Genomic DNA, 16,111 nt, shown 5'->3' with positions numbered 1-16,111 from the left:
TCTTTGGGGACTAGCCAGACAGGCCGCTTTCTGGAAACTCTCCTGGCTAGTGACGTGGGAGAACTGGAGGGGCAGCAGACACCAAGGCCCATGAATCGGACCCAGAGCTGAGATCATTTCCCCAGCTCTGGGGCGGGGAAGTGTGGTTTGTGGAGGCATGGGGTCCACATATGGTGGGTGCGTGGCCTCTTGCCCTGTGGCAGGGACCTCACTCAGTAGCAGGGTTGTGCTGACTCCCTTGGGCTGGTCGGGCTTCACGCACAACCCCTCTCGTTTTTTCCCATTCCTGCACACTCCCCCCCCCCCCGGCCGTTCCCGTCCTGACTGTAACGAGAAGCAGATGTGAGCGAGAAGCCCAAACCCAGCACAGGAGGGAGGGGGTGGCCAAGCAGGAACTGAGGCTGCAGAAAATCCCCATTTCGAATGAGGCTGGCTGGTGGAGGGGATGTTCAGAGGGCCAAGGCCAGCCCAGGGGTGAGGGAGCCAGCGGTTGGGCAGGGAGCAGGGAAGCCCAGGATAGGGAAGGCTTAGTGTGTGGGGGGGGGGTGCTGGGGGGGGGAGCAGGGCGCTGGGTCTCAGAGCTGCCAGGCAGGAAGTTGGGGGGAGTGAGCAAGCCAGCTCTGGGAAGTTTGCAAAGCTGTCAGTGTGTAAGGAGTGAGCGGCTGCACAGAGCCCTCCCGGCCCACGTCGTGCCTGCAGGCTGCGCGTCAGGGACAGAGGGGCAGAAAGAAAGGAGGACTCCCGCTCTGCCATCATCACCGACCCTGCCTGCCAAGGCTTAGGGGCCCAGGCCATGTGCAGCTGACCCGGGGGCCCAGGGAGAGGATCACCAAGAACTGGGAATGGCCGGCCCTGGGGCCACCGCATGGCTCTACATTTGGTGGGGCCTCCTGGCCAGGGAGGTCTGGGGCATGAACTACCCTCCCAGGTACAATCTGTACACAGGAAACAACCTGCCTTTCACACAGCTCCAAGGGGCAGCACAAGCAACCAATGGGGCCCGGGTGGCCAGCCGCCACAGGTAAGACAGCTGACTCTACAGACTATGGCAGATGCTGGGCTGGGGCAAAATTAAGCTGTCTGGATAGGGGTCCTCCAGAAAGAAATGGAAGGGCAAAGGGAAGGAAACCAGAGTTTCACAGGCGTAATGCACTTCTGCGTCTGAGCTTCTGGGAAGCTGGTTACTGCCACCAGCCTGAGGGGAGGGCACTGGAAAAGACCCCTTTTATGTTCCTATGAGGTTTAAAAGATATGGAGGAGGCCTTGGAGCTGGTTAGAAGAGGATGGAGGGCTGAAAAAGTCCCCATTGGAGAAGGGCCTTATTTGCTTAACTATTTTATATTTAGATATGGCTGACTGCCCATCTTAGCAGTGGCAAATCTACATTGCGTGTGATTGCAGGTTTAAAAGTACCCATTGCTTATCCCACCATGGGGTTTCGGGGGGGGGGGGGGAATTGGACTCACACTTTTGTCAGTTTTAACTTTTAAACCTGAATAGAGGCAAGCCATGAATAGCCTCATATAATCTATTGCTTTTTTACTGTAGTGGACTTTATGTGCTGTTATATTATATGTTGTTATGAATGATTGTAGACTGGCTTGAAATCCCAAGAAAGATGCCTGACAGTGAACATGGAAAAGAGGTGGTGACAATGGTGTTCCCATAGCAACACACTTCAATCCCTGCCCATGTGCTTATCTTTCCCAGCAGAAGGTGGAAAGAGGCTCTGGATGCAAATTGAGGGCTGAGGACTATCCCATGCCCAACGTGATCCTAAACAATTGCTCTAGCTACCCACCCCATCAGCTTCCTCTTTTGTTTGGGTGTGTGTGTGTGTCTTTTCCCACAGATGTGGGGTGAGTGTGGATGCTTGCGACGGAGAGTCCTGCTTACTAGATGTATTGTAAGTTGTTAATATTTGTGAGAATAAGACTTGGGAATGGGTTGCCTTTATGGGGGAGAGGACTGTGCCTCAAGAAGATGACCACAAAATATTTGTGGGATGTTGAGGAATCGAGATAAATGCTGAAGAATCATATAATGGAAACAGGAGACAGCGGTCCTTGGGGTGGAAGTTGCTGCTTTCTCCAGTACTTCAGAATCTTTCCTAAACTAATGTGGGGTGGGGCGTGGTGGGGAGGAACAGCAAAAGCAGTTGAGGTTTGAATGGAGATTGCTTTTTAAAGGGGGAATTAGATTCCAGGGTAAATTTGCAGCTGGTTTGGGAAATAGGAGGAGCATTGTATAGAGGCAGAAAGAAAGGGGCTCCAGAAAATAGTAATGGATAGTGGCAAGATTACAGGAGAAAACGAAGTAATACAAGACTTGTTCATTCATACAATCACCCTTTGCTTCCTGTTCTCATTTTAGCTACTCCATAATTTGCCCAGAATAGGCTCTAATGTTTTCCTAGTTAGGCCTCTTCTTGTGGGCTGGTTTTGGAGGTCTGGAGAATATTTATTTCTTGTTAGATTTATAGGCAGCTCTTCAGCCACACATCTATTGCAGCTTGCAACAACCAAGACTAAAATCATCCATTATGAAAAACGTACTGATTCAGCGCACAAACATTACACAAAAATAGCAGCCAGACAGAAACAACATATTATCTCAGATCTCCAAAGGCTGTCAAAACCAATGAGTTTTGCCATCTGCTGGAAATTCCCAACAGAGTGGGGCCTTCTGGCGGCTCTCCGTGGAGGCACAAAATGTTGAGCACCAGATAATGGGGAAAGGCTTATGCATATTGAAACCTGATTTGTACTGCCCCTGTTCAAAATCTTGCCCTAGTAATTATAGTACAGGAAAGATTCTCAACACAATTACCATTACCATTTCATAGGAATTCCTTTCTCAAGTTGACCCTGGCATGCAGGAAACACCCACATTTCCTCCGTGAGGATGGGGAATATGATAAGGTGAGCTAGGCAAACATTAACCAGTAGGAAAGTAACTTGTTAGTTCAGACTAATCTTTTCCAATAATGGAGGGAGGCATCCCCTGCTTGGCCTTTGACCTGGCTCTTTTTTAGCAGCATATCTCTACTCAGGTTGCAGTCCTCCGTGATTAAAGGCCATTAGGCCTCCAGGCTCTGTCCGAGCAAAGGTGAAAAGCATTCTTGAGGCAATTCACCTGGATCCAACGTGTACTGCAACTGGAGTCTGGGTGGCAAGGAAAGTAAACAAGCAGGGAGTTAGGATTCCTTCATTCAGTGCATTGCCAAGAGACAAAAGACGAGGGAATTGCTCTGGTGCCATTTCCTCTTACTCAATATTTTGAGGGGTTTACTACTACGCTACGGTGGTGGGAGATAATACATTTTTTTCTCACTAAGGCAGTGGGATTCCACAGATCATGATCAACTTACAGTGTATCTGCCAGCCCACTGGGCACATGGCATCACTGGAATAAGTCAGCCCATTTTTGGCACATGGCATCACTGCCTATTTAATGTCAGATTTTTATATTGCCATAATCACATGAATCTCAATAGTCTAGTCACAGAAAATGACATTAGAAGCATTGTTCTAGTGTCAAACACCCTAGTCAATACAGGATCCCTTAGAGCCTTTCTGACTATCTCCACTCTGCCGGACGATCTCCACTGAAAGACAAATCATTATTTTGTGTGACAGCCTGTTCCATTGGCTGATGACACATATAGTCAGGAAGATTCTCCTAACAAAAACCTCCTTCCTTGTAATTTTAACCCATTGGTTCTGGTCTCGCCCTCTGGGTCAATGGAAAATAAATCTATTCCTTTTTCTTGTGACAGCTGTTCAGATAATTGAAGACTTCCGTCATTTTCTCCCTTCAGTCTTTTGCTTTTTTCTGCCCAGATTCTTTTGCTGCCCACCATAGGGCTGAATGTTTATGACGTCATGGTTGTCCCAAAGGTGCTTTTTAAAAAGGCAACTAGACTTGTTTTTCATGAAAACGTTTGGCTTTTCATCCAAGAAGCTTCTTCAGTTCTGATTGAATTATGGACGATGGAAGGATTTAATATTCCTTGCAGTCATCTGGCTGTTAGCATTCTTTCTGAGTGGCATGAGGCCACTTGGAGCTTTATCTGTGCCCTCAAGACCCCCTGAGTATTTTAAACGGGTCCTCCACCATTGAGTCAGAACTGAAGAAGCTTCTTGGATGAAAAGCCAAACATCTTCAAGAACAACAAAAGTCCAGTTGCCTTCTGAAAAAGCACCCTGGGGACACCAGAGGGCTGGCTTTCAGACCCTTTACAGTTCCCCTCATCTGAGCTTGCGCCAACATGTCACAGTCTTTTTGAACTATGGTACCCACCTCTCCAAATGGAGTCTGTAGAAAGGAACAATTACTACCTATGATTTGAGTTCTATACTCATAGTAATATAATGCAAGTTAGCACTTGCTTTTTGAGCAGCTGCATCATATTCCTGGCTCAAGGAGTAAGGAGTAAAATCTTTAATACGGTCAAAGACCAGCAATACACATTAGCTTTTACACTATATTAAAAAATACTAACATTAAAATATAATTAAAAAGTAATGACATTAAAAGTGGATAGTAACATAATGGTCCAAAGATTGTTAGAGGTATGTCCAGATAATTGGTACAAGATGGTACTATACTTCTGTAGCCAATTTTTTTCTTATGGACATTGCAGCAGCACAGAACTTTGCCACTGCATACGTGGTAGCCGGGTTAGTGTCCTGGAGGAGAAAGCCTAGATAAAAATTGTCTGCCCACCCTGGCAATCTCTCTAATAAGGGGAGAATATGTGCAGACCTACAAGCTCTGTATAGCTCGCAGTGTAATAGAACATGTGAATTATTTTCCACTTCTCCTTTTCCACAGATGTGAGGGCAATCTGGCTGCGACATCTGTCACCCCATTGATCGCCAGGGTTGATTTGGCTGGTCTGGCTGGCTAGGCGGGTGTCCCCTTCCTCCCTCACCGCTCCATGTGCGTCCTTCCCGAAGCTGCTGGCTGAAGATGGTCAATAGCAACAGACTCTTTTCAGATGTTCTATTTCAGAGCCATCCTATATTGTCTTTGTATAGTTATGCCCCAGTTCTCTAGCTCAGCACCAAGTTCCTCCACTCAGTACCTTTTTTGGTCTTTATCAAAGTCTCTTCATTTAAAACAACAATAGCGACAACGAAGAGGAGTCTGTTAGTTGAGATTAACATCAAAGTGTGCCTAGGCACATCTGCCTCTGGCTTTCACTTGAATCCCATGCTTTGTTTGGGGGATTTATTTAAAACAAGCATTAAAATTTAAGGCCTCTCTCAAATCCTCATCCTCTCTCTAGAAGCTGAATCTTGTGCCAAATATGTCAAAGCAACGTTGCTCTTTATCTTTAGCAATATGGAACAGGCAGGAGTTAGAAACATGTTGCTCAGAGAATCTCCCTGAAAATGAAGCCGTTTAGGTCCTGGCCTCAGACCTGAATTAAAACAGCTCTTACACATGGGAATCTGGAAGTGGGATAGATTTTGGGGTTCGCTAGTATTTGCTGTAGGGACACAGTGGCTCAGTGGCTAAGACGCTGAGCTTGTCGATCAGAAAGGTCGGTGGTTCGAATCCCTAGCGCCACATAATGGAGTGAGCTCCCGTTTCTTGTCCCAGCTTCTGCCAACCTAGCAGTTCAAAATCAAGTAAAAATGCAAATAGAAAAATAGGGACCACCTTTGGTGGGAAGGTAACAGCGTTCCGTGTGCCTTCAGTGTTTAGTCATGCCGGCCACATGACCACAGAGATGTCTTTGGACAGTGCTGGCTCTTCAACTTTGAAACGGAGATGAGCACTGCCCCCTAGAGTCGGGAACGACTAGCACATATGTGCGAGGGGGACCTTTTCCTTTACTATTTGCTATGTAAGTAGGCTGACTGGGTGGGCTGGAGTAGAACAAAATAATTCAGTTGTGGATCAACCCAACCTTCCTTTCTTAAACCATTGCAGGAATTGGTGTGCCTATGTGGTATCCCGGACTGTGAGCTGTGTGGTGGAGGATGGAGTCGACACATACGTGAAACCAGATTATCAGCCGTGTGTTTGGGGACAACTCCAGTGTCCTCGTGTTGTCACGTGAGTGAGGGGCAAGCAGGGAAAAGGGTAACACCTGTGTAAGTCACCGTAGATCTCTTACCATTCCCACTCATTGCAGAGCATGTAGAATTGGGTATGGACTGAAAACACCAGTAGGGCAACAGAACGCATTTATCCCCTACTCAATCGCATTGATCCCAGCTTCACTGGCAGGTTGGCTTGCTAGCTGGGTGGAGTAAGAGGTCATGACTTCTCTGTGCAGATGAAGGAGAGAGGTTGGATGCCTGTGGCTGTTGCCTGGCGTGTGCCCAGTCCATCAGGGAAATGGCACTGATCCCAGTGCCAATAAAAGTTAATGGGCCGTGCACACAAAAGTGATCTGCTGCCTCCTAGTGGTGATCTTCTGAATTGTAAGCTTTTTACTTCCCAGTGTAGACTACATCTGAAGGATTTCTGGTGGCCTCCTACTTAAGCATTAAGCAAGTTTGACCAGTCATTGTCAAGCCTCTTTGTCCAGGAAGAGGGACCAACACTTGTTCAAACCAGAGGAGCTTTTAGCTTTTTCTGAGGAATATATGCAGCGAGCTGTGAGTGTCCATGGTTGAAAAGAACGCTAGAGAGAACCACTTCAACCTAAGAAGGGAAATACGTAATGCTATCAGTTTGCTTACAGCTGCCTGCCAAGAACATTATTACTTCTCCAAGCAAATGGCTAGCCCCAAAAAGACTCCCGCCCTATTTCTTACTCCAGGCACAAATCCTCTTGGCTCTTTCTTCTACCTGACAGGTACCGGAGTTTTGTGCGCCCCCGCTATAAGGTGGCCTACAAGATGGTCTCAGATTTGGAGTGGCGCTGCTGCCCTGGCTATTCAGGTGATGACTGTGCTGAAAGCGGGACGCTCCTTACTACCAACCGACCACGTCCTCAGCCTGGTCGACCCAACCTCTCTGGCTTTGGCAACCCACTCAGTGGTGGTGAAGGTAAACCGAAAAGGTGTAAAGTTTCCAGTTTGCTGTGGTGGTATGATTGCTCTCTTTTTAAAAAAAATACCTACATCCCTCCCCATGTGGTAGCTCCCCCCCCCACCCACCCCCCACTGTTTTCCTGGCATAAAAGGAAAGCTCTGAGATGAGGAAGACAGGGAGGCAAAGCATAGTTGCAGATGTGATCAGCACATGCAAATGTATGTATATGGAGCAGAAATCGTAGCATTTTGCCAACTTCCTAAGAGATGGACTCTTTAAAGTTTGCCTTTTGAAAGATTGATGGCTGCTCTGGGTTTATTAACTTGGCAATCTTGCAGCACATCTTCACAGATTCTCACTTGGTTGGCTCCCAGCAGCAGCAACTCCTCACTCTGGTTTCCCCTGCCACAAACCTCTTCCCAGATTTTCTCAGCCTAAATGTACATTAGCATGAATTTGATTCCTTGCATTGGGTATTTTCCCATGCTTCTTACCCCTGGGGGAATCTCCATGCAATTGTCAGAGGACACGAGCTCTTCGATGTTTGAACAGGTGCAGAGACTCCTTTGCTCATTCCGTGACAAGCTGCACCTGTCAAATCTCTTTCAAATACTATTACAATCTACCCAGCATCTCTGCAGCTGCTCATTATTGAAGGAGGCTGATGGGGAAGATAAGCACCAGATGTGGGGAGAATCTGTCTCTCACAAGATTATTTTAAAGAGGCTTAAGGAGATGATTTTAAAGAGGATTCAATAAACGCACGGAAAGAAGAGATATCCTTAGGTTTTTCCTTATTCAAATGTAGTGCATTTTGGAAGATAAGATGTTGGAGGTAAGTTGTAGTGCAGAGCTGTCAAACATGCGTTCTGCGGGCCAGGTATGTTACACGCTGGCCACACCCACACCCAGTTTAGCAAAGGGAGAAAACGTCCTGATACATCATGTGATGATGTGAGTTTGACACTCCAGTTATAGGGGAAGCCATCAGCTTCTTAGAAATACTAACCAGCCCATTCTATTGGAAGAAATAATGCTGAATGAGAGGGAACTTGGGGCATAACCCAGCAAAACCTTGTATTCTGCAGTTGCACATTACCTGGCCATAAGGCTGAAAAAAGCTATTAATCTTTTCTTTCAACTGATTTCCAGGAAGGAACTTTTTTTTCATTGGGGTATAATAACTTTATTCTAGAATAACTTAAAATTATATGTTGGCCTGGCTAGTTAATAAAATGTATTGTCCTCATTGGTGATTACACTGAAAAAATGCTGGTTAATGAATAGCCAATGGCGTGCGTTTCTCACTCATGCTGCCCAGAATTGTTTAATCACAAGATGGGTAGCATATAAATGTAATAAATAATAGAATCATACTAAAATGCTCCCATCTTATAATTACTGATAAAAACTGGTTTTGTAGCATTGACAGAGTTCTCTAAAATTGGGTGGGGTGGGGAGGACAATAATATCAACACCTCGTGGTTCTCTGTCATTCTATTGGGGGGTGGGGTGGGGGGAAGTGGGCTTACATTATACAAAGGACTGGTGTAACATGATATTAAAGAGCATTGAGATGCCAATGAAAACTGTGTGTAAAGGCTTATGTGATTTGTGCAAGAATATTTCAAGACCCAAACAGCCCACTTTAAGCTTTTCTTAATGCAATTTTGGTTTCAGGAAAATAATCTAAGCATTTACTTAATTCATAGGCCTCTTTCTGGCTATCTTTCCTAGTCTGGAGCCCTTGGAGCTTGGTTGGTCACTTGCAGGTGATTCATTATTCAACTAGGTAACACCAGTGCAACAAATGTGAGTTTGCTCCTTACCAGACACAGTGAAACATCTGCAAGCAAAGAGCCAAGCACCAAGAGAGAGCACCAAGGATTACACTCAGTGGTGTATTAACCATTAAGCAGACTAAGCACATACTTAGTTAGGGCACCAGGCCCAAAGCGGGCACCGCAAAGTTGAGAAAGAAAGAAAAACCCAATGAAGATTTGTACAGTATGTGCAAAGGAGGAGGGGGCACCAAGATTTGTCAGTGTTTAGGGCACCAGTGAGCCTTAATCTGCCACTGCTCAACCCAGAACTCCATATATTCTTTTTCTATTGGTTTTTTTCAATATAAGGCATCTCAAACAGAAGAGTGGGATTAAACTTCAGTCATGGCTTGATCATTGGGGTTATACACACTACTGACCTCCAAACAAGAAGAGGGGAAGCAGGTACAGGGAGGCTGCTGTAAGAGTTAAGAAAGCCACTCAGGTTTAAGCTCCCTGCCCTTTTGTCAAGTTGATCCTTTCAAGCCAAAGCGCCCTGATGCCCTTTTCAATCTTTCCATTTAGGACACCGGGACTCGGCCAAAGTCCAACAGCTGGAAGAAAAAGTGCAGAGCCTGACCAAGCAACTACAAGACTTGCAGTCCACCATGCAGGCCAATAACGCCAAGCTGACCGAAGATGTGCGCCGGGCAGCGGAGAACGGCAAACAGCAGCCAGCGGACGCCGCCGCACACCCGGAGATGAAAGAAACCCTCAACGAGATCCAGCGCCACTTGCAGCGCCTCGACAATCGCATCGCCAACCACGAGAACGGGCGAGGCACGGGCGGCGGCGGCGGGACGGACGTCCGAGGCGAGGTCCTGCGCGAAGTGGAGCGGCGCTTGCAGAACTCCTGCGCCTCCTGCCTGAGCGGCGTGGAGGCGCTGAAGCGGCAGCAAGCCGAGGACAGAGACCGACTGCGAGCTCTGGAGAAGTTGGTCTCCTCCCTGGACCAGCGGAACCGCGAAGCCGTGAGCGGCGTCCAGCAGCAGGTGAACCGCCTGGCCGAGCAGCTGCCCAAGGCGTGCTGCCCTCAGCTGGAGAGCCGGGTTGGCGAGCTGGAGCGCGGCTTGGAAACGGTCTCCGATTCGGTCGCCGCTCTGAACGAGCACGCGGGAGACCGGCCGCAGCCCTCGGCCCAGCCGCAGCCGCCCTGGAGCGTGGACAGGCGGATGACCGAGGTGGAGAGCCGCGTCAACACCACCCAGCGCGGCCTGTTGGAGCACTTGGAGGACGTGCAGGTCATGCTGCACGGGGCGGCCGACCGACTGAGCCGGGCCGAGAGGCAGCTTGACTTCCTCTTCTCCCGGCTGAACGACTTCCAGAGCCACGTGAGCCGAGCTCTGGCCAACCTGTCGCGGGACGTCGGCGGGCTGAAGGACAGCAGCCTGCAGCAGCAGGGGGCGCTGGAGAGGGTCCGCGTCTCCGTCCACGCCTGCACCCAGATCTGCACCGAGCCGGGCAACCAGGACTCGCAGATCAGCAGCATCTTAAGCGACCTGGAGCGGCGCGTGCTGGACAACGAGGGCCAACTGCGGGTCCTGGGCTCCAACTTCCACCAGCTCGACATCTCGGGAAAGTTGCGCAACTTGCAAGGCCTGGTGGGGTCGAACAGCGAAGCCCTCGGCAAGCTGGCGGGAGAAATTGGCGAGCTTGAGAACCGGGTGGTGATTTCCATGAGTGCGGGGCCGCCGGATTTAATCCGCTATTCCAATCGCACCAATCAGCGCTTGGATAAACTGGAGCAAGGGGTCGAGAGGTTGGAACACCATCCCTGCAGCCAGAGCTGCTCCCAGCTATGGGGAGAAATGGTGCAGCTTAGGGAGCAGGTGGAAAGCTGTCGAACAGCCTGCCGGCCAATGGGGGGAAAGCCAGAACTGGGTACAGAGGAAGGGGAGACTTCCAAACCTTTGGATGGCTTCAGCGTGATTGGCGGCAGCTCTACCGTCCATCTTCAGTCGTTGCAGGGAGAGCTCTCCGAGGTGATATTGGGCTTCAGCTCGCTCAACGAGACCCTGGCTGGGCTACAGGCCACCGTGGAGAAGCACGAAACGGACATCCACGAACTGGGCACGACCAAGGATCGCATCATCACGGAGATCAACCGCGTACAGCAGGAGGTGACGGACCACGTGGGCGAGAGTGACGGGCGCTTCCAGGACCTGGGTCATGAGATCCAGCGGTTCAGCGGTACCCTGCAAGTGGAGGCCTCAGACTGTCGGAGGGCCTCTGGGGGTCTGGCAGAACGGCTGACCAAGCTGGAAGGCACCTGTGAACGACTGGACCACGTCTCGGGGAGCTTGCGCAAGATTAAAGAAGGGCTGGACAAGCACATCTCGGCCTTGTGGGGCTGCATTCATGAAGTGAATGGGACTCTGCGCAGCCACGGCGCCTTGTTAGAGAAGATCCATGGCAGCCAGTTGGGCACCATCCACCGCCACCTCAGTACCCTCAATGGCTCCCTTCATACTCTGAAGGGTCAGCTGCATGACCTCACCCTGCAGGACTTCACAGGTACTTTCAGCAGCTCTGATGGGGAAAGGTGGACTACTAGTAGTAGCAGTAGCAGTAGCAGTAGCAGTAGCAGTAGCAGTAGCAGTAGTAGTAGTAGTAGTAGTAATGTTTCATCTGAGGCAGGAATCAAGGTTGGTGTAGTACAGGGTAGTATTCGACTTATGACCACAGTTGAACCCAAAGTTCCTTTTGTTAAAAGTGAGAGACATTTGCTAAGTGAGTTTTGCCCCATTTTACCACTTTTCTTGCCACTGTTGTTATGTGAATCTCTGCAGCTGTTAAGTTAGTTACGGGGGTGGTTAAGTGAATCTGGTTTCCCCATTGATTTTGCTTGTCAGAAGGTTGAAAAAGGGGACCCCCCACCCTGACCAGTGGTGGGATTCAGCCAATTGGGGAGGAACCAGTTGTTAACTTTCTGAGCAGTTTGGTGAACTGGTTGTTGGAAGAAATCATTAGGGCAGAGAACCGGTTATTAAATTGAATCCCACCACTGCCCCTGACCCCCGGGACACTTGAGTTAGTTGCCAAGCATCTGAATTTTGATCATGTGACTATGCGGATACAGAAATGTGAAAACTGGTCATTAGTCACTTTTTTTCAATGCCATTGTAACTTTAAATGGTCACTAAATGAACTGCTGTAAGTCGAGCACTACCTTTATATCCTGACCATCTTCCGCATTCTTATGAGGTTTCTATCTAGAACAGTGATGGCTAACCTTTTTCCCATCGCGTGCCAAAAGTGGGGGGAACACGGGGGGGGGGGTCATGCACGGGTGTGCCCACACCCATAATACTATGTGCATGACACCCCCCGCGCTCATGTGCGCGCAACCCCCGCCCTCCTACTGCTTTTGGCGCGTGATGGACCTGTTTTTTGCCCTCCTCAGGCTCCAGAGACTTTCTAGGAGCCTGGAGAGGGTGAAAATGGTGGTCCCCGCCCCCCCCCCCCCGAGGCTTCTCCGGAGGGAGAAAAACAGCCAAACATGCAAACCGGAAGTCCATCCCCAAACTTCTGGTTTGCGCGTTGGGTTGTCCCCAAACTTCTGGTTTGCGCCCTCTGGAGGGCGAAAAACGGCCAAACATGAAGGCTGAAGTCAGCTGGCCAGAGGGCGCATGTGTGCTGGAGCTGACAGGACAATGCCTTGCGTGCCCTAACAAATGGCTCTGTGTATCACACGTGCCATAGGTTCGCCATCACGGATCTAGAATGACTGTCCTTTGTTCTGAATTTCAGGCCCTCCGGGTTTTCCAGGCCCCATGGGAAAACAGGGCCCTCCAGGCCTGATGGGACCTCCTGGCAAGGATGGAAAGACTGGCATAGAGGGACCTCCAGGTGAGAAACTTAAGTTCAATTGCTCTTGGTGTTGTAGCTTGCACCTTTAATAATACAAGGCTCACAAGAAGATCAGCATTACTGCTTAGTCAATGCTGTATCTCTTCAAACTCTCTCAATCCCTTTGATTCCATAGTCATCCTTGCCAAATATATTAGTGATAAGAGTTTCGGGCGCTTCCCCAATTAATGATTTTCAGAGAGGAGAAAAACAGCTGCAACAAGTCTAGTTCTTGGATTAAGCAGATGTTCTTACAAGGATATTGAGATTGGAGATTTTTTTAAAATAATGGTTAAGGCTTAAAAAACAAGGAAGGTCTAGATTAGGACGATAATGGGAAGAATTGTACCAGGTTACCCTTGTGGGCATGCAGTGTGCGGAAGTGACAGTTGCCAAATCTTCAACTATGAACTTAACTAGACCTCCCTAGCAGTCTTGATGCATCTAAGGGCAAGTCCTCTTTATTTGACCTGTAATGTTAACTTCCAACACTGTATAGTAGGTATGAAGACAATCCAATAATAAGTGCAAGACACTATAACTTATCCCACCTCATGGGTATATCTGTATTCATGTGACTCCTTTTTATTTCCTTTGCAGGGTTCCCTGGAAAACAAGGTAATAAAGGCCAGATAACAAGATGTGGAAGAAAAGTAATTTCTATTTTTGGAGGAAACTGAAGGATTAAACCTAGGAAATTAGAACTACTAAATCCTGTGTTCTATCTAGTTTAGAACTGGTAGCAAAAGTACTCAAAAGTCTCTAGCAGAAAAGGAGTTTAGTGTTAAGTTTGATTGGTAGTCGGATGGCTTGTATGCTTTACTACTGCGCTATGATAAATGGAAGTCTCCTTTTCAGACAGTTTATTTCATCTCCCCTGTTTCTGTAATATTATGGGATAGGGATGGAGTAATGGAGGAAAACAGAGGATAATATTTACAGGCTGTTGCTTGGATTATAGGCGCTAGGGGAGATCACAGTTTTGATTGCCATGTTTCCTATAAATGGACCAATGTGATTAAATTGAAAATCTGGTAGATTAGGATAAGGTAGAGGGAGAAAGAAAGCAAGTATAGTAGAAGGTGATTCTTTCTCCTCCCCATTCTCTTGCAGGACCACCAGGTCCACCTGGAAGAATGCCCAAAGTCTCCTTTTCAGCAGCTCTGACAACCTGGAATTTCAATACTGGAACCATCATCTTTAACAAGGAGCTGGTGAACGATGGCAATTTCTATAACCCACGCACAGGTCAGTGAATGTAAGATGAAAAGAATGTATGGGATGAGATGACTGTCCTAATAGCATGAATGAACAGCTGGGTCAGACCATTTGTTTAGCATCCGACTTCCCATGGAAAGGTAATAACCTACCAGATACATTAGGATGAACTTGAATGCTGCAATCCTTTTTTTTCACTACAGTGCCACTGAATTTTAGCCACTAAAATTCAGCATGCCATCTCCACTGCTGAAGTTGCATATTGCCATTGTGATTGTGATCAGATGATAACAATAAATTTCTTCTTCGGGCTCTTTTTTCCTGCCAAAACATGCCCTAGCCATCTCTGAAATTGTTGCCAGCTCCTAATGTGTACTCTGTAAACTAGGATAATTTTTCTTCACCCAATGGTTCTCTCCTTTTCTTCCTTCAGGAACTTTCACAGCTCCTGTTTCTGGCCGTTATCTGGTCAGCGCGATTTTGACCGGGCACAGAGGTGAGAAGGTTGAGGCAGTGCTCTCACTTTCCAACAGGGCCATTGCCCGCAGCGACTCAGCTGGATATCAACCTGAAGGACTGGAGAACAAACCAGTGGCCGAGAGCCAACCAAGTGCTGGTGCTTTGGCAGTCTTCACTCTCATTGTCCCAATGGAGTCTGATGATACCCTCTGTGTGGACCTCGTGTCTGGCCAGCTAGCCCACTCTCCAGATGAACCACTGACAGTTTTCAGTGCTGCCTTGCTTTATGAGGAAGATTTGGGGGTCCATAGGGTTCCTCAATGGGGGTAGAAGCAACCCAAAGCAACCCGCAGCCCAGCAGGAAAAGGATACCAAGGAACCCCCAACTTACACCCCAATAATGCCTCCATTCTTCCCTTCTGGGCTGGTGCCACCCAGTGACAACTAGGATAGTAGAGGTATAGTGAATGATTACGGTGTTGGACTAGGACTAGGGAGAAGCAGGATCAAGCCTTCTCTTAGCCCTGGAAATTCATGGGGTGACTTTGGGCCATTTACTCTCCTTCAAGCCAACCTACCTCACAGGGTTGCTTTTATGGAGATAAAACAACAGGAGTTCCCCATGGAAGCCGCCTTGAACCTTGGTGGAAAGGCAAGGGATAAATCTGATAAATAAATTGGCAGCTTTGGCTACCCCAGAGTTGAAGCTGTCAGCTGAGTTATTGAGAATTCAAGTAGTCTCAAGCAAACTTTTTGCTGGCACTTTCTATTTCCCTCCTGCCAGCCCCAAGGCATGAACCATGGGGAGATCCTGCCTCTCTAAAGCCTTGTAGGCTACCTTATGGGTGAATTACTACCCTCTGCATTGTCTAGGGCCCAGGATTTGAAAAAAGCCAGAAAGTGCAGCTGCTTAGACCAAGAGAACACATTGTCTAGGACAGTGATGGCAAACCTATGACATGCATGTCAAAGCTGACACATCACAACATTTTGAGTAACACACAGCAGAGTTTACGCCAACACTTGACAACCATTCTCAAAAGCATGCCCCATTCTCCTGCAATTTTCAGATATTTTGTAGGTCAGGCAAGACTGAAGTGTGGTTTTGTACAGCCTCTGGACCCTACAGAAGTCAAGCAAGAGGGTGATACTCTTACACAGCCTCCTAAGCCTCTGAAAATCATGCAAGAACAGGTTGTGTTTCTGTGTGATTTCTGGAGGCTTTGAAAGCCACGGAAGAGCATTCTCCAAAGCCGCTTCAAAGCCTCAGCAAAGTCAGGTAGGCTGCAAGATCCTGTTAACAGGTCGAGAACATCCCCTAAAGGTAAGTGGCACATACAGATATTGGGGAATGTTAGGCCACGGGGATAATTCTGCCATAGCCCGAAGTTCTTGTGCCTTGGGAACTGCTCAAGGTAGGCTTTATAAGTGGCAGCGGTGGTGCTAGGGAAGATGTTGAGGCCTAGGCTAATGTTCAGGGAGGCCTATATGGGGTTAGAGAATTATTTCTCTTATGTTTGATGTGTGTGTGTGTGTGTGAGAGAGAGAGAGAGAGAGAGAGGTGTCAGCAGAGTCAAGTTAGGTATTTTCAGAAGTTTTGACATGTCGAGCCAAAAGGTTCGCCATCACTGGTCTAGGAACTAGCCCTTCCTTACCTGCCGTGGGATGGAGGGAAGAATCCTTTTTGTTATTTATCTGTGTCTGTCATTCCCCAGAGAAAATGCCCACTGCTCCTCTCTCTGTGCATCACCAACTGACTCCCTGCT

General features: G+C 48.1%; 1 protein-coding gene across 1 annotated transcript; it reads left to right on the top strand.

The window, feature by feature from the left end:
• Positions 1–604: 604 nt before the first annotated feature.
• On the top strand, positions 605–15,608 carry EMILIN1 (elastin microfibril interfacer 1). Its single transcript, XM_014067877.2, has 8 exons — positions 605–1,021; positions 5,944–6,069; positions 6,818–7,011; positions 9,345–11,333; positions 12,570–12,668; positions 13,269–13,286; positions 13,782–13,916; positions 14,320–15,608. Exons 1-8 carry the CDS (start codon positions 843–845, stop codon positions 14,673–14,675), a joined length of 3,096 nt encoding a protein of 1,031 aa, XP_013923352.2. The 5' UTR covers positions 605–842; the 3' UTR covers positions 14,676–15,608.
• Positions 15,609–16,111: the final 503 nt, after the last annotated feature.

This window comes from Thamnophis sirtalis, unplaced genomic scaffold (genome assembly GCF_051295495.1).
Source record: "Thamnophis sirtalis isolate CommonGarterSnake01/CBP01778 unplaced genomic scaffold, rThaSir2_p1.2 scaffold_6, whole genome shotgun sequence".
In the NCBI taxonomy this organism is placed as follows: domain Eukaryota; kingdom Metazoa; phylum Chordata; class Lepidosauria; order Squamata; family Natricidae; genus Thamnophis; species Thamnophis sirtalis.
The sequence above is the reverse complement of the archived record's forward strand: the minus strand, read 5'-3'. Positions and strand labels throughout refer to the sequence as shown.